At 36.6% G+C, this 19,162-nt stretch overlaps 2 protein-coding genes across 3 annotated transcripts; both read left to right on the forward strand.

Annotated features, from left to right (window-relative positions):
- Window positions 1-154: 154 nt before the first annotated feature.
- Window positions 155-16,731, forward strand: LOC140135887 (uncharacterized). Of its 2 annotated transcripts, XM_072157550.1 has the most exons (3): window positions 155-281; window positions 9,996-10,067; window positions 13,555-16,731. In XM_072157550.1, exon 3 carries the CDS (start codon window positions 13,563-13,565, stop codon window positions 14,697-14,699), a length of 1,137 nt encoding a protein of 378 aa, XP_072013651.1. In that variant the 5' UTR covers window positions 155-281; window positions 9,996-10,067; window positions 13,555-13,562; the 3' UTR covers window positions 14,700-16,731. The 2 variants fall into 2 exon arrangements, with proteins under 2 accessions (XP_072013651.1, XP_072013652.1); XM_072157551.1 differs by lacking the exon at window positions 9,996-10,067 and having other exon boundaries at window positions 166-281.
- On the forward strand, window positions 3,111-4,257 carry LOC140172575 (uncharacterized; the record flags this gene model as incomplete). The annotated part of the gene is given in 4 exon segments (XM_072195717.1): window positions 3,111-3,393; window positions 3,396-3,526; window positions 3,529-3,550; window positions 3,923-4,257. Coding segments are annotated over 4 exon segments (741 nt in total), but the record flags the coding sequence as incomplete, so codon positions are not given.
- Window positions 16,732-19,162: the final 2,431 nt, after the last annotated feature.

Below are 19,162 nucleotides of genomic sequence, written 5' to 3' on the forward strand. Positions count from 1 at the left end.
AACATATTTTTCATTTATCAAAATTCGACTATGGCATAGTCTAGGGTGTGGCATTCCCGGGGCATGAGTTTGTAAGTTTATAGTGTTGTGCGCCCTTATCCCTTAATTGATCAAGTTGCATACGAGCTGGATATAAGGTCAGTAGCTGTCAGTAGGTCACTCTGGGTAAAGAAGCATGGTGAATGAGCCCCCAGCTAGTAATATTGTTTTACCTTCGGTACAACTGATTTAAATAGACAGTTAGAGGCTTAGAATGGACAACTAGTGAACCAAGCGACCTGGTAAAGTATTATTTGAAGTAAACCCTTTCAGATTAACACTTTGCTAAGGCTTGTTGATGTTCCAAAGCATGCAACAAGTTTTAAGCTTACTTCATCACGTCCATTTTCATGATTTTGGCATTTTAACTCGAGATCTCTACTATCTTAGGGTAGGCCTACCTTCGAATTTATACACGATAGTTAGGGCCGTTCACAAACACTTGGGTGGCCTGATGCAAAAAAAAATCATCGTGAAAATTTTTCAGACCTCCAAATTTTCAAGGCCCCCCTACAGAGGGTGCACCATATAGGCATGACTTTGTGAAAAGCTTCTAATTTCACTCTTGCTACTGCTAGATTTACTTCGCAATTGTTTTGCTAAAATTATGCCCAGCTCAGAAATAAAACCACAATTTGCTTGGATTTTATTTTATTATTGTTTTCTGATATGCACGGGATAAAATGTTGTGCGTATATTCTTTGTTTAAAATACAGAATTAATGGACTTATAAAAACACCAAATAAACCGTGACCTTTGTACCTTTGTAAGGCTTTTAAACTGGTTTAAAAACCAGTTTACCGCCTCTTACAACCTGATAGACGGTGACCAACACTAGCCCTAATCTCAATGGCATATAGTTAGGCCCCGGCAAAAAACACAATTTTTAAAGGCAAAAAACAAGATATAAAATAATAAAAAAATAAAAAGCGAGATTTACCCCAAATATGCTTTAAAAACCGAGATTTATAAACCGGAAAATCGCCGCCAAAAACAGAAAAATCCCTGAATATGAAAAACAAAATACTGCCCTCTGGAATTCCAATCAGTCCAATGTATGTAAACATGTGCCGATTCACCGATCGAAGGATGAAAAATGTAAACAGAAGTTCAAGTTTTTCCACCTCAATATGTTGTTTACCGGGTACATAATAAATCCTTTCTCAGTTTAATAAATTTAACTATAAACTACTATAATTTGGTATTCAATTACCTTGACATGACATTTTAGAGACCAATTAAGCACTGAAACTACACACTGGTGAGTGCATTTTAAGCTTACTTGATGACATGAATTGTCAATACGGCATGGAACTCAATGATTTTCGGAAGTTTTTACGGCATTAAACACCTTGTTTTATTGTTTGTAAAAGCGAGATAATTACTCAATAGCGAGAATTGCGGCGAGAAAACCGAGATTGCGTTTTTTGCCGGGGCTTACATATAGTCCAATAACCTCAATTAAACAATCATAGTGCAAAATTTGACCTAAGTTGCAGAGTATGAGTTTTTGAACCCAAAGTTATTTAATGAATAATGTATTGGGGTTAAGGCTAAGGCTAATGAAAGTTGACTCCCAGTTTCCGTTACCCGACTCCGGTCAGAAAAAAATGCCGATCAAATATTTCATTATTTTCCATTATTTCATTATTTCACATTTTCAAGTTTTAAGAAAAAAAGGATAGTTTTAATGTCATCTTTCACGTCCGACACGTATTTTAAGCACTTTTACGCCGACCCTGACCGGCCCGAATAGTCTTTGTGGCGCTGGGTTAAACTACGTGGTAAAATGGCAATATCGTAGAGGCGCATTTACTGGAGACTAAAAATTCCCTGCATCTAAGTTTCTCCTACCACTAAATGGATAGACCGAACACAAAGAGAGGCAGCCAAGTTTTATGAGGAACCAGCGTATGAACAAATATGAAAGCATTTCTACGTGCACTATGTAGCGCTATATATAGACAACATCAAAATAAATAAAATAAATAAAGTTTGAAGTCAAATTTATTCTGCTTTTCTTACAAATAATGTATTTAATAAAATAAACTTATAAATAAAATGATTTATTTGTCAATTTCTTGCATGGTTGTTTTATTATTAACACATGTACCCTGTGATGATTTTTACCAGCAACCTCCATGTGAACGTTCGAACTTTCATTTGTTGTGCAACCTAAATTGGAAAACAATACAATTTCCATGTATAAAAGTTTACTTTCAAAGATCTGCTTTAGGACCTGTGTCAAGTATTAAAGTTTTGACAGAACAGCTACAATATTTTATTGTGCAACCTAAATGATCAAAAACAGTTTGTGCAAGTAGACAAACTAATTTCCGTATAAATATTGCTTCCAAAGATGTGCTAGTGGAGAGTAAGTTTGGTTTGTAAAAAGTAGTGTGCAATAGAACACACAGACACAGTGTATTTATATGGAAAAGTGGTTCTCCAAAGACTATCATGGACTTCTGGTGCTTTCATATGTTGCACAACCTATAGGTTAATTTGAAGATTCCAAAGAAGATGTGCTTAATTAAAACTTGTTTTGAAGACTAAGTTGGTAAAATATTTGAGTGAAGCATGGTCATTACTATACTTTATTATTTTATTTGGGCCTCAAAACATAGCATTCCGTAATTAACTTTGCACCTATAATGAAAGTTTGAAAATAATGAATAATGAATAATGAAACAGTCACCTACCCAGTCATGAAAAACTATGTAACGGGAAACTGGGGGTCAACTTTCATTAGCCTAATGGAACTCGATTGTTAGTTTCCTATTGACCGCCCGCATCACTTTTTCAATTTGACAAAAACTTTCATTATTTTCATAAAAAAGTCAATGATCTGAAAATTGAAATGGAAATAATCAAAATTGAAACTCTCAAAATGTCTGACATCCCCTGCTGATCATAATTACATTTCCTTTTGGAGCCGGATGATGGTATCGATTTATATCGATCTTTTAGCAATTTGGCGCTTGAAGCTCAAATTGGTCTAGCTGGGCGTTGGTCTGGTCAGTGATCGTTGCCAGCCGGCCAGTGCGGACAGTAAATTTTGTTGTCGGGAGTTCGTTTGAGGAGATTGGAAATTTACAGCGATGAGTGTAGAGGATCAAGACCAAGGTGTTGCAGGAGCATCTTCAATTAATAGGCCTAATCCTGCTTTATCAGCCAAACAAGTGGCGGAGATTGTAAAAGCTGGGGTTTCTGAAGCGTTGGGTTCTTTTCAGGTGAATTTTGACAAGGCTATAAGCGCCCAGAAGAAGGAGAGTGAGAAGGCTTTATTGCAGGTTGAATCATTAAAGAAATCAGCAGGATTACAATTTAGATTCAAGGGCAATAAAGCGCAATTCAGTTTAACGAATCTCTTTTAAAGTTAGTCGGAGAAGCCCAAGAGAATATTGTGGAAGGTTCGCTAACAACAGCTAGTGAAAGTGTAAATTCGGTGTTCAACGAACTTACCAAGAGGAATAAGTTGGTCCGTATATAGCGGATAAGTCGGAAGGAGGTGAGTTTTTTATATTTAGGTCATAGATATAATGCAAAGATAGCATATAGAATGGTTCGTTTTAGTTTCAGAATTGATTTTAATAGGTGTTACGAATGATTTAACATAGCATGATTAGTATTACATTATTGTAGCCTGTCCGCTTGGATCATGAGATCGATTTATCTATGGTCAGTAGGCCCTAGATAGGATGAAGATAAGAAATCAATTAAATTTTAGTTTAAAAAAGGAACTTGGGTGCGATACAACTGAAGGTTTACAGCTTTATTGAGACTCATCGAGGAGGAGGCCTACGGGTAGGTATATAAGGGTTTTCAAGCGCACAATTATAAGAATTTTGGTATTTGATTATAATTGGTTGTTTATTGGTAGGTTGGTCCGTGGTGGATGAATATCTGCAGGACGATCTAGCTGAAAACAGTGATGATGAGAAACGCATCAGGATGGCTCAATCTAGGGCAGCGGCTAAGAATAAGAAGAAGAAATCAAGCTTGCCCAGGTCTAAGCCATATTCTAAGCCGTATTCTGATTCAAATGCTAGTGGTTTTGGTAATCAGTCTTCTTTTCGTGGCTACTACAATTCAAGCTATAGACCGGCAGTTAGATCTGGTTATGCTAGAGCAGGAGGATATGCCAGCTCAGGTCCGAAGCCCTCTGACATGTGTTTTAGGTGCGGAGGAGTGGGGCACTGGAGGAGAGAGTGTGGAGGTACAAACAAGCGTCCAGTGTCAAAGATGGCGGCGCACATGGCGTTTCCCAGCACCAGCAGTGGTAAAGGTAAATCGATGAATTGTATGATATTATAAAAATGTTGTGCAAATATTGTTTTGATTATATGATCTGGAGCTGTCAGATATTATTTTGAGTAGAAAGCGGGTTTTGTTGATTCAGCGTTCATCGACTGAGGTGGTTCTTCAGCGAAGTTCTTTACACGACATCACTTTCACAGTGCAGTATTTTTGTATACATCACATGACATGTTTGTAATGATGTGTAGTTTGCACGTTTTGCGAACAATGCTCAGAGTTATTATTCTGTCAGGAAGGTGTTCTTGTTTATTGACATTGACAAATTGGTATATTGAATTAGTTTTTTCCGGCCTTATTATATCATGGCATGGTGTTATTGGCAATGCTCCCATAATTGTTTTCCTTGATGCAGGAGCAGATGGTCAAGGTGCATTCACAGATTCAGAAGTTGTTTGGGACAAGAAGAGACAGGGTGCGATACTGAATTTTACTATCAGAACTTTTATGAATATGAGCAATGATCAGCGGAACCAATTGGAAGAGGTCGGCTTAAAGCGTCTAGTAACTTTTGGGAAGACACCATTCATGCATATCCTGAAGTGTTAAGTGTTAGTAAATTTGGTTATAAGCTACCTTGTGTGGATACTCCGCCTACAGCATTTTTTAAGGATAATCAGTCTGCTTTGAAGAATTCAGACTTTGTCGCTGAAGCTATTTTAGATCTTTTATCAAAGAATTTGATTAGCGAGTCATTTGCACCTTCTTATATTGTTAATCCGTTAACTGTGGCGGTTCAAAGTTCTGGTAAGAAAAGGTTGATTTTAGATTTGCGATTTGTCAACCAATATCTTTGGAAAGACAAAATTAAATTTGAGGATTGGTCAGATGCTTTAAAATATTTTAAGAAAGGTGATTACATGTTCGCCTTTGATTTAAAATCAGGTTATCACCATATTGATATTTTTGACGAGCACACAAAGTTTTTGGGTTTTGCATGGGAACGGTCAGGCAGAGTTTGATCTCTTTTATTTTCTAGTTTTACCATTTGGTTTAACCACCGCACCGTACATCTTTTCTAAGTGCTTGCGACCTTTGGTCAGGTATTGGCGAAGTGAAGGTATTTTTAGTAGTTTTGTATCTAGACGATGGATGGGGTAGAGAGGATACGGAGGAGAAGTGCCGTCATACAGCGCAGAGAGTGAAGCGAGATTTGATTGATGCAGGTTTGGTGCCAAATACGGAGAAGTCAATTTGGTGTCCTTCGCAGGAGTTGGATTGGTTAGGTTTTTCATGGAATTCATGTGAGGGTTCTTTGAAAGTTACTCAGAGAAGAGTAGATGATTTATTGGCTTCCATTCGCATCTTGCAAGATAGTTTGCCTAAAGTTTCAGCCGGAAGTTGGCTTCCATTACAGGGAAGATAATTTCTCTTTCTCCAGTGGTAGGATCAATTGTAATGTTAAAATCTAGATTTTTGCACATGGAAATCTTGAAACGAGTCCAATGGGATCTGGTTTATTCGTTATCTAGTGATAACAGGGTGATAGAAGAGTTGTTCTTTTGGAAATTTCAATTACGTAATCTGAATAAAGCGCATGTTACTCACATATTCCGTACCGCGCAGGTTCTTATTTATTCAGATGCTAGTGCATCAGGTTGTGGTGCTTGGACAGTGGTTTGTGGTGGTAAGAATTTTCACCAGAATTGGGAAGATCATGAGGAAGGTAAAAGTTCAGCTTGGCGTGAGCTGAAAGGTGTAGCACTTGCTATTGAAGCATTTGCTGATTCTTTAGCAGGTAAAACTGTTAAGATGCATACAGATAATGAGAGTGTGGTATCAATTATTATGAAAGGTAGCATGATTTACGAATTGCAAGAGTTAAGTCTATCCTTATTTGAGTTTTGCAAGGCGCACAGTATCAGCCTGCAAGTGCAGTGGATTCCTAGAGAGGAACATACAGTGGCGGATTGTCTTAGTAGACAATATGATTTTGACGATTGGGGAGTTTCGCATGAATTTTTTGGTTTCATGGACAAGTTATGGGGTCCGCATGGAATTGATCGTTTTGCGGATAATTTCAATTGTAAATTGCCAATTTTTAATTCTAGATTTTGGTGCATTGGTACCAGTGGAGTGGATGCTTTTTTAGAAATTGGGCAGGGGTCAACAATTGGTTGGTTCCTCCAGTGTGTTTAGTCAGCGAGGCGATCAAACATCTTCAGGCTAGCAAAGCGACAGGGACTTTGGTAGTGCCAGAGTGGACTTGACCTTGTTTTGGCCTTTACTTTTTTCCAGCAGTAGCCCTTTCAGACATATGGTTGCTGAAGTGATCAGATTTAGTAATCCAAAGTTCATTTTTGTACAAGGGAAGAATTCTAATTCAGTTTTTGGTACTTCCAAGATGAGAAGCGCAGTATTGTGCATTAGGCTGCAGAGCCATTGATTAGTAGTGCATTGCACTCAGGGAGTTTTCCCATTACCGCATGGTTGGGTTAGAGAATGTAAAACCGATTGGTTTTTCTTTAAGTCCGTTTGGACACTGTAAGTATGTGCAGCTTTGTGTAATATACAAGATTGTATATATGTTTGTTGACATAATATTTGTTGCATATTTTGATGCAGGGATGACCAGTATAGGCGTGTTTTGGGAGAGGTGTTAAAGGCGTCTCGTGCCACTAGTACAGCAAACAAGTATTCTAAAGCTTTCTCTGCTTGGCAAGAGTGGTGTTTGGTGCACAGAGTTTCTCATATGCCGGCCAGTCAGGATGACATTTCAAGGTACTTTATTTATTTGTACGTTGATCAAGCACCTTTTTCCAAAATAGAGGCTGCTTTTACAGTTTGAAATGGCATCATGATTGCAATCCTGAAGTAAATAACAATCCATGTGATTCAAAATTTCTCCGATGTTTATTGGAAGGTTTGAAGCGTCTAAAAGCAAAACCAGTTTCCAAGAAGGATCCAGTGACTCAGACATTCTCAATAAGATTGTTTTCAGATTTGGAATGGGTTCCAATCTCATGCATATTCGTTTGTGTGCAATTTGTTTAACTTCATATGCCGGTTTTTTACGGAACGATGAATTGATAAATATTCGAGAATGTGATGTGGAGTTCGGTTCTTCATTTGTCAGAATTTTTCTTGTGAAGAGTAAAACTGATCAATACAGGGAAGGAAGTTGGGTGGTTATTGCCGAGACGGACTCTATAACATGTCCCGTTAAGATGTTAAAACGATATATGCAATTAGGTTGTATATCAAGCAGTGAAAAATTTTTATTTAGACCGGTTACTTTTTTCAAATCAAAGAATGTGCACAAATTGAGGGATGGTAAGATGACATATAGCAGGTGCAGAGAATTATTTAAGGAAGCGTTAGATAGCGTGGCGTAGATGCAAAAAAGTTTAGTTTGCATAGTTTGAGAGCGGGCGCTACAGCAGCCGCTTCAGTGGGGGTGCCAGACAGGTTGTTTAAGAAGCACGGAAGATGGAAGTCAGAAGGTTCGAAGAGCGGTTACGTGAAGGAATCCTTAGATAACCTTCTTTCTGTTTCTAAACAATTAGGATTGTAGTGTAAGCAATTTCAGAGCGGTTGGCGCGCATTTGGTTGTGCGTAATTATAAAATTATTGATATTGATTAATTTAAAGAGAATGAGATTAAGAATAATAATGATGTGATTCTGTGAAGTTTAAGAAATACATTTTGTTGTTGCCTTTCATTTATTCGCCCGTTCTTTATTTCGTGATAAGAGTAGGGCGGAGTGTCGTCGTACTCACAGCTGATTTGAGCGATATTCCCTGTTTGAGAAACTGTGTTTGTCATGTTTGTCAAAAACCAGAAGCAGGCGCAATAGGAAATTGTTTATTTCGATTGAGCTTCTGAATTAGGAAATAATTACATTTCCTTTTGGAGCGGATGATGGTATCGATTTATATCGATCTTTTAGCAATTTGGCTGAAGCTCAAATTGGTCTAGCTGGCGTTGGTCTGGTCAGTGATCGTTGCCAGCTCGGCCAGTGCGGACAGTAAATTTGTCAATTTATGTTTTAACGTTTTAAGGTTTTATCTTTATATATGTAGATATAACAGTGAAAAAAAAAAAAAAAAGGGCTTGTGAGGAAGAGGAAGGGTCATGTCAGGTCAAGTTTCAAGAGTCAAGCATGACATCCTTAATTTGTTTCTAGCAGGCAGGCAGGAACATATTGTAGTATTTTTAAAGGAAAGCTTAAGGTAAGATAATATATTTTATTATTTCCAGTGAAGTCAATAGACTTTATATTGAGGTTTGCAGTTCTTTTGAGGTACGTGCCTAAGTAAGTAGGTAGGTATGGTGGTGGGCCTCTCGGGCCTCACGCGCTTCTTTAGCATTATTAAGCCCTTAGTAGGGCGGAGTGTCCGTCGTACTCACAGCTGACGAGCGATATTCCCTGTTTGAGAAACTGTGTTTGTCATGTTTGTCAAAAACCAGAAGCAGGCGCAATAGGAAATTGTTTATTTCCGATTGAGCTTGCGAATTAGGAAATAATCAGCAGTTTTTCTTAATAGTTGTAGGGGTAGAGGATGTAGTAAATAATGGAAATTTAAGAATTACCTCATCATGTTTCTAGTGATTACAAAAATTGCAAATTTCTTTTCATTTTAATGAAAACAAATTCAAATCTTTTCTCAATCTGTTGCAAAATGTCTGTAAAGATGATCTAAGCATAAATACCGGTTTTGAGATGGTCTTTCATCAACAATATATACTTTGGTAACATGGAACCTATATTTGGAGAAAGCTGTTCATGAAATCATTGATTTTGTTGACATAATGGATAATGAAAAGAGACCGAATAATGAATAATGAAATAGCGACCTCGTCCTTTTTTTCAAACATCCAATCGGAAACTAATAATCGAGTTCCATTGGCCTAAACCGATGGCCTTTGTTTGTTAATTACCATAAGGCCCTTCGCACTTGATTATTAGTTTCCTGTTTACCGCCCTCGTCCAAAATTGAAAATCTCAAAATAATTAATTATTTTATTTTTATTTCTAATTTACTCCTTTAAAATACCTTTCAACTACTTCTACTTTCCATTTTCTGACTTTAATAATATCAACAATAATGATAAATGAACAAAGAGTACAACTCCACCTTCACTTATCAAATATTGTTGTGAAATAATTAAATGCCGCTCTAGTCAAAAGCGAGTCAATAGTTGCTTGTAATAGTTCAAATTAAATAAAGAAAATAAAAGATAATTACCGGTATATATAATATATACGGTATATAATAAAATTTATATAATATTAATAGTCAATAGTCGTTATCAGGTGTCAATTCCAATGATATCAGTCAATGAATTTTGAAAAACAGCAGGTGTGCTACAAATCGCACTTCTGGAAATAGTCAGGCGAGCTACAGGTGTGCTGTTAATTGCACTCGGTAAGGATTTTAGGTGTGCTATCATTTGCACTCAGTAAGAACTCCACCTTCACTTATTTATAAAATCAAATATGTTGTGAAATAATTAAATGCCCACCCTAGTCAAAACGAGTCAATAGTTGCTTGTAATAGTTCAAACTAAATAAAGAAAATAAAAGATAATTAATAATTAAAAGTCACCTCGTCCCTTTTTCAAAATCTTTAACAGGAAACTAATAATCAAGTGCGAAGGGCCTAACACGTTATATTTGACTTTATGTTATTTACAGGATCTTGAAATCTTGAGGAATAAAAATCTCTCCAGATAACCTGACCATTTGTCCTTTAATCAATCTAATCTGGTTAAAGTTTTAATGAACCGTACCATATTCATTCCATTAAGCACCCATGTCCCTATAAACCCCTATCAATGTTCAAAAGTTGAAAACTACAAAGGGATATTAAGTCTACTTTTAAAACTCAAGAACAAAAAGATTGGTGGCATCTTGGTCCACTCTTGGTGACGCTAAAATTAGAAGTCACAGTGAACCTACATCCAAACCATTATATTGACCAGTTTAAATGGATCTCACAGTGAACCTACATCCAAACCAATTATATTGGCCGGTTTTAAGGGATGATGGAAAAAAGTATTGCTTCAAGAAGGGACCAAGCTACATGCTCAACAACTAGCATGAATGTAGCTCTTGATCAGAGCCCTGGCAGTACCTTAGAAGATCCAGAGATCCCCAAGTAAAATAAACCCAAGCGAGTGACTAGTTAGTATTAGTAAAGAAAATGTATATCCTAAACAAAGGCAGATGTGTCATAATTGGAACAACAGCCAATAGCTGCATCTTTTAGCTCTGATTTAAGACCTCATTCGTTGACATTGATCAAGAAATAAAGACACAACGATTCAAAAACCCAAGGAAGATGCAAATGTAAAAGTTGCAGTTTGCCACATTGCACGCCCTATTGATTTGTACACAAAGCGTCCGCGAACAAGATAACTAGCGCTGTGCTTTCATTGATTAGCACAAAAAACTATAGCGCCATGCTTTCATTGATTAGAACACAAATGTGCAACTTTTTATTTTGTATCTTGATCTTCATCAGGTTTTGGACTACCGTTTCTTTAATTCTCAACCAATTTCAACAAATAAGGTTTTAAATCAGAGCTAAAGAGTACAGGCATCGGCTGCTAGTGCTTATTTTAATTTTGACACATTTGTCTTTTATTAGGATATACAGGGGTAAACACAACTGCTACCTTAATTCTTTTGCTTCCTGTATATGTTAAGAAATGAGGTACATTTTAGGGGTACCTGTTTTCTTATAAATAACGTATATGGTCGCATGTCATAAGTTGGGTACAATTTCCATTACATGGTCAAAAATGACAAAAAATTTATTTTTTGATATGTTGTATATATTGAAAACCTCTAATAATTAAGACCATTTTTAACCTTATCACATGCTTAATTTATGAGATAATGCTTAATTACTAATTAATTAATACACAGGTGTCTATGTAAATCTCAATTTTCAAATGCGTTTTTCTCAAATCGAACCTCAATTACAAAAATGACTGTAAATTGTTTATTTTAGGCAAGAATGTCATCAGATTTGGAGGATATGGTCTCAATACATTAATGCTTGAATGAACTATTTAAAATAATTGTGCGTATGTTAATTACATTGTGAAGGTCAATGACCTTTTTACGAATAATTAGCGAGACGGTTATTCTATTATTAAGGAAATGAATATCAAGAAGAGAAATGTACATTAGCATGTTGCTAAAAATACTGAAATTCAACTAGGATTTCATGAAAATTAAAAAATGGAACATATATCCATTTAAGGTGGTACTACACCCTTGATAAATTTGTGACTATTTTTTTTTTTTTCTCAAAAAATAATAACACATTGGTAACAAAAGTTATGTAAATTATAGGGGTATTAGGAATCAAGTTACTACACTGGAATTTCAGTGACTCAAGACAAGCGGTATACTTCATTTACGATAAAAGAGGTACCGCTAGAATGTATCTCATTTCTTAACTTATATAATGAACCCTTGTCTTGAATCACTGAAATTTGGTGAAGTATATTGGATTCCTTGCCCCAATAATATACATAACTTTTGTTACCAGTGTGTACACAAAATGTAGTAATTTTGTAGTTAATTTTTGAAAAATGCAAAATGAGTCTAAAATTGATCAGGGGTGTAGCACTACCTATAAGTAGTCAGTAATTGTTTTAGTTGTACAAATTAAACATTCAAAGCTGTCAATACATCATACTCTTACTAAAAAAAAAAAAAGTAACCAGTAGTTTTGACATGCTGACATGTGAATTTTCACATAGGCCCTATTGCACACTCCCGCATCCGCCTGCTCCACATCCGCCTGCTCCTCCACCCCTGGCATTTTTCATTACAACTGATGTGATTTTTTTACTGAACAATGTATAATTATATGCTTCAGTAGATTGAAAGAGTATAAAATTAGGCTTAAAATGAGGTATGAACCACTGCTGTAGGATATGGGGTTACGGAAAGCCAATCAAATTTGTATCACAATTTTCAGAAAAGTGTAATCCCTCCACCCTTTTTGCATACCCAACTTATGACATGCGACCATATATATCCATTCAAACTTAACAGATTTGCAATCCTGACAATATATGCTTTCTAAAAATGTATACTTTTGCATAGTTTGGCTGAAATCTTTTAGCAATATAATTAAATGGAGTTGATTTTTGACAAATTATAAGATGTGACACAATTGGGTCCCACCTCAAAAAAACATGACCGCATGTTATAAGGTACTAAGGTAGTAATTGTAGTTCTTTATGTGAAAGGCAGCCGATCATGGTAAGTCAACTATTACCCAGTTTGACTCAACTTTGGTAAGTTTTGAGTGCCGAATTCAACACACTTCAATGTTCATTGTGTGCACCAGCACTGAAAATGCATTTCTGGGTGTTTTTGAAGTTCTGTACATCAGATGGGAGGGCGAGTTAAGCAGCGGTAATTCCTCGCTTTGCACCACTGAGGTCCCGGGTTCAAGCCCGGCGCGCCCAAGGACTCATGTGCACTTGGTTTGTCCTGATTCCATGCTCGCTCTCGCAGGTTTTCTCCGGGATCTCCGGTTTCCTCCTGTATCGCAAAAAATCGGTGATTAGTTGTTTGGTTATCAAAAACTTTCTTCACCCAATGGAATTTGGGGAGCTGCACAGATAATTGGTGGATGTTACAATCTAAATGCAGATAGGCGTGCGCCGTTCGGCAGCAACCTAGTTGATGCGATCTGATTGTGATGATTCACCATTGCAGCGTAAATTACAGCGCTTTGAGTCCTCTAAGATCTGGAGAAAGGCGCTTTATAAATCCAAATTTTTTTTTTTTTTATTTATTATGGCCATCGGCATAAGTGCAATTTGGACCCACAAAAATCAATTCGGGACCCACAAATTTCAACAAAATGGGATCTGAATAGTGAAAGTTCATATTTCAGGTCACTGTAAATTATTGTGGGTTGACCTTATATGGACCCACTGCGATTGTAATAAATACCCAACCAGCTATTTTTAACATGCAAAGTTTGAAAACTACAAAGGGATAATCTTACGTCTATTTTTAAAACTCAAGAACAAAAAGATGGCGGCATCTTGGTCCACTCTTGGTGATGCTAAAATTGGACGTTACAGTGAACCTACATCTAAACCGTTATATTGGCCAGGAAAAAAGTATGGCTTCAAGAAGGAACCAAACTATATGCAAACTTTCAAAATATATGCCCCAAGTGAAAACTAATGTAGGTTTCATGTTTCTTTTTTCTTAGTGATAACCATGAAAGGAGGTAAGACAGCATCGGTGAGTGACAAGAGCCAGCATGACATGATGATCACAAAGAAGCTCCGTGAGTGCAGATATTGTGGTAAGAGCTTCAGCCAGGCTGGTGAAAAGAAACGACATGAATTGACACATACTGGTGATGAACCACACAAATGCAGATATTGTGACAAGTGCTTCAGCCTGGCTGGTCACAAGAAACAACATGAAATGATACATACTGGTGATAAACCACACAAATGCAGATATTGTGAGAAGTGCTTCATCCAAGCTGGTAAAAAGAAACAACATGAAATGATACATAATGGTGATAAACCACACAAATGCAGATATTGTGACAAGTGCTTCATCCAAGCTGGTGAAAAGAAACGACATGAAATGAAACATACTGGTGATAAACCACACAAATGCAGATATTGTGACAAGTGCTTCAGCCTGGCTCATAACAAGAAACTACATGAAATGACACATACTGGTGATAAACCACACAAATGCAGATATTGTGACAAGTGCTTCAGCCTGGCTCATAGCAAGAAACTACATGAAATGACACATACTGGTGATAAACCACACAAATGCAGATATTGTGACAAGTGCTTCAGCCTGGCTCAAAACAAGAAACAACATGAAATGATACATAATGGTGATAAACCACACAAATGCAGATATTGTGACAAGTGCTTTAGCCGAGCTAGTAACATGAAACAACATGAAATGACACATACTGGTGATAAACCACACAAATGTAGATATTGTGACAAGTGCTTTTTCCGGGCTAGTGAAAAAACACAGCATGAAATGACGCATACTGATGATAAACCACATAAGTGCAAATATTGTGGCAAGTGCTTTAGGCATCATGGTACCAAGAAACAGCATGAAATGACACATACTGGTGATAAACCACACAAATGCAGATATTGTGACAAGTGCTTCAGCCAGGCTGGTCACAAGAAACAACATGAAATGACACATACTGGTGATAAACCACACAAATGCAGATATTGTGACAAGTGCTTCATCCAGGCTGGTGAAAAGAAACGACATGAAATGATACATGCTGGTGATAAACCACACAAATGCAGATATTGTGACAAGTGCTTCATCCAGGCTGGTGAAAAGAAAGCGACATGAAATGACACATACTGGTGATAAACCACACAAATGCAGATATTGTGACAAGTGCTTCAGCCTGGCTCATAACAAGAAACAACATGAAATGACACATACTGGTGATAAACCACACAAATGCAGATATTGTGACAAGTGCTTCTGCCAGGCTGGTCACAAGAAACAGCATGAAATGACACATACTGGTGATAAACCACATATATGCAGATATTGTGACAAGTGCTTCAGCCTGGTTGGTGACAAGAATCGGCATGAAATGATACATACTGGTGATAAACCACACAAATGCAGATATTGTGACAAGTGCTTCTTCCAGGCTGCTGACAAGAAGAAACATGAAATGACACATACTGGTGATAAACCACACAAATGCAGATATTGTGACAAGTGCTTTAGCCAGGCTGGTGACAAGAATCGGCATGAAATGACACATACAGATGATAAACCACACAAATGCAGATATTGTGACAAGTGCTTCTTCCAGGCTGGTGAAAAGAAACGGCATGAAATGATACATACTGGTGATAAACCACACAAATGCAGATATTGTGACAAGTGCTTTAGCCTGGCTCATAACAAAAAACGACATGAAATGACACATACTGGTGATAAACCACACAAATGCAGATATTGTGACAAGTGCTTTAGCCAGGCTGGTGACAAGAAACAACATGAAATGACACATGAGTAAGGTGATGACTCGGGTGATAATAAACAAACCACACATATTGTACAATTCTTAAGCTGTATGTTGGAGTAAAAACAACATTACTGAGTTACAGTTACTGGAACTAGTGTGATGTGATGACTCAGGCGGTAATAAACCACATACATTGTACAATTGAATATATGAATACAAAAGCCACCTAAGTCCATACTTTGGCCAAATTGAGTTAAGCATGGGAAATTGTTGCTATACATAGGCCTGTCATATGCATGAAAGAACAACTCAAATTCATTATCTGTGTCTATTGGGCATGTGAAAAATAGCATGTATGAAAGAATCACCCAATTCCATGATTTGAGTCTTGTAACACATTGATTGAAATCCAGTATGTATAAAAGTCCACTTGTAACACATTCATTGCTAGAGAATGACTTTTGAACAAAAAATGGGTTTAATAAAGGAAAGTGTGTGGTTGATATTACATGGCAGAATGCTTATCAACATTATACATACCTGTGTGCTTTATTTTGTATTATCTTACTAGTGGTAATCTCATTCTAACATTGTTGTCTTTGTATATGATTCAAAAAACCACCTAAGTCCAAAATTTAAAATGAACCCCTCGAAGTCCCTGAAATGCTAATCGTCATACCTAATACAGGTTAATCCACTCATTTGCACGTAAAACTTACCATATTGACCAGGTAAATCTAACTGAAGGAATTAAAATGATACACAGGTTTTTCTCTCAAAATAACTTCGCATGGACTTAGGTGGCTTTTGTATTCATGTATTCAATTCTTTAGCTGTATGTTGGAGTAGAAACAACATTTACAGAGTTACAGTTACTGGAACTAGTGTGAGGTGATGACTCAGGTGGTGGTAATAAACCACACATATATTGTACAATTCTTTAGCTGTATGTTGGAGTAGAAACAACATGAAATGACACATGTGTAAGGTGATGACTCAGGTGATAACAAACCACACATATTGTACAATTCTTTAGTTGTATGTTGGAGTAGAAACAACATGAAATGACACATGTGTAAGGTGATGACTCAGGTGATAATAAACCACACATGGGCAATTCCACGGTAACGGAATTACAATTCAGAGAAATTTTGGCCCCAGTTTTAAATACACATGTTATTCCTTTGAAATTTCAAGCATAATCACAGGACTTATGTTTTGGATGTGAATTCAGTCAGGCCTTGTTTGCAATTTAACAAAAAGCTTTCATTTTAAAAAGAATTCACAGTAGTTGTATTGCAATTTGCACACGTAATGTTAATATTATTTTATGCAATGTGATGTTCCATTTGATTCCATTTGAAATTCATAACCTCATTAATAAACGCGATGCGTGCGATCCAATCATATTTTATTATTTGTGAAAATGCGAATGCAAATCGAGGTCATTAATATCTCACAATTGACCGCAAAATTGTTCCAATGTCGCACACAATTGACTTCTCGTCGCGCCGACAGCGTCCAACGAACTCTTGCTAGCGCTGGCTGCCGTATTTGGATTGCGGCGCTACCATATTTGCACAGATTCTGATACGCACTTTTTGTTATTGGTCGTTTTGTTTTAGCCTGATCGATTTTGGGAAAGGGAAGATGTAAAAATTGTTTATTTTTACAAACTTTTGAGGAAAATTTTGTGTTATTTTGTAAAGGCCAATTCCACCGTTACGGACGTTACAGATACATGCAACTTGCAACTTTTAAGTGAATAGCATACATGTTTGCTGTTAGGATAACACTTTATTTCTAATTATGCTACTAGTATACACTCTAATGTTCATTATAATGAAGCAATTTTGTTTTGGCTTTCTTAGTTAATTAGCTACAGAAATTAGAAACGAGCGTTACGGACGTTACGCGAAAGTGCCTGTGGTTTTGACAGATGGTACATATCCTTAAATCTCCTTTCAGTTCTGTGTTTTATTTTTTTTTGTTAAATATATTGAGCAAGCCCTGACTCCATTCTATGTAAACATGAAAAGCAAGTTTGAAATTAATACTCCTGTATCGTCCTACACTGTTGATTTAGTGTTACGGACGTTACATTTTATCTCAAATGTGACGTCCGTAACGTTTTTCATGATGAAAAAAAACTGTCAAGGTGCTTCCTTAGATTTTTTTCTTTACTATCTTGAAGTAGGTGTGACATCAATCTATGGAGGCATGATTAGCAAATTTGAAATAAATGCTCCTGTTTTGAGCAATAATGTTCCAAAATTTTGTTACGGACGTTACAAAGGCACTTTTGGCATGGAATTGGCCTAAAGTTAAAAGATCAAAGTAGCGGTTATGAATGAGGTTAATAACTTTGCATCGGTTATATATCGGGCATTGTGAAAAATCTAAACATTTTGCTTTGGACCTCGGAATATCCTCGGTTCCAAAGGCAAAATGTTTAGATTTTTCACAATGCCTCCAAATAACCGATGCGCAGTTATTAACCTCTAAACATCACCCCCACTGGAAGATTTTGGAATTCCAACGAAATTCAACTGTTTACATTATTCCAGATCCAACCATTTTCATCCATAAAAAGGCGGGAAAGGTGTGGAAGATTTTGGAATTCCAACGAAATTCAACTGTTAACATTATTCCAGATCCATCCATTTTCATCCATAAAAAGGCGGGAAAGGTGTGGAAGATTTTGGAATTCCAACGAAATTCAACTGTTAACATTATTCCAGATCCATCCATTTTCATCCATAAAAAGGCGGGAAAGGTGTGGAAGATTTTGGAATTCCAAACAAAATTGTGGCAAATTTTAGGCCAAATTTGGCAAAACTGGATTAGATAAAATTGCAAACATTTTCAGCTGGAATTTTACATAAACCTAGTATAAATTTTCAGCTGGAATTTTACATAAACCTAGTTTAAATTTTCAGCTTGATTGACTATAAGGTGCAACGGGAATGGAGGTGGCAATGAAATCTTCCACAGGGGGGGTGGATATTAAATGGAATATCCCAATGAGTTAGTACTATCCAGTATAAACATTTTCTGTTTCCTCTTTTTCCAAATGTTATTAGAATTTAAATTATTAGAATTTAAAGGGACATTGCGTGATCCACAGCCTCATCCCCCACTTTTCTCAAAAAAGTTGAGATTTTTATACCACTGGAAACCTCTGGCTACATAATGTTTCTTGCAGATTAATTCGTTTAGCAAAAATATCGTCAAATTTTAATTATGTTCTGGTGTACCAGAACAAAATTACAACACAGTGGTGTATGGAGCAGTGTAATGCACATAATCATGCATAACTGTTACGCAAAATCGGAGTCAACTGGAATTTTGGAAATAAGCTTTTTTCATTGATATCTGCCGTAGATCTACTATCTAAAATTGTCATAAAAAAGGGGATGCAAGGATCACGAAATACTTCTTTAACGCATGAGCTTTAATAGCAAAATGTATCTTATTTTCTAGACATAGACATAGCATTAGTGATTATTATAATATCGTGATTTTTGTATGTAGTTTATTACTCCTGTATTTGTAACAGTAATATTAATAGTAAAGGTAAAAGGACCATTATCAGCTAGCTTAGGCTATTTTATAAATGAACTTTATTTAATGCCCAGATGGGCGTTGGCATTACAGGTTTTAGACAGAAAATCTGGAAAAGTGACGCAATGGTGTATGGCAGATTTTTTCATCCAAATTAATTGTCATGTTTTTTTGGTTTTTACCTAGCTGGGGGGTTTACACCCCCCAGCTAGGTATTGTAATCGTTCGGGTTCTTCCGCTGGCAACAAACCACTGTAATCTT

The sequence above is a fragment of the Amphiura filiformis genome, chromosome 16 (assembly GCF_039555335.1).
Source record: "Amphiura filiformis chromosome 16, Afil_fr2py, whole genome shotgun sequence".
Lineage (NCBI taxonomy): Eukaryota > Metazoa > Echinodermata > Ophiuroidea > Amphilepidida > Amphiuridae > Amphiura > Amphiura filiformis.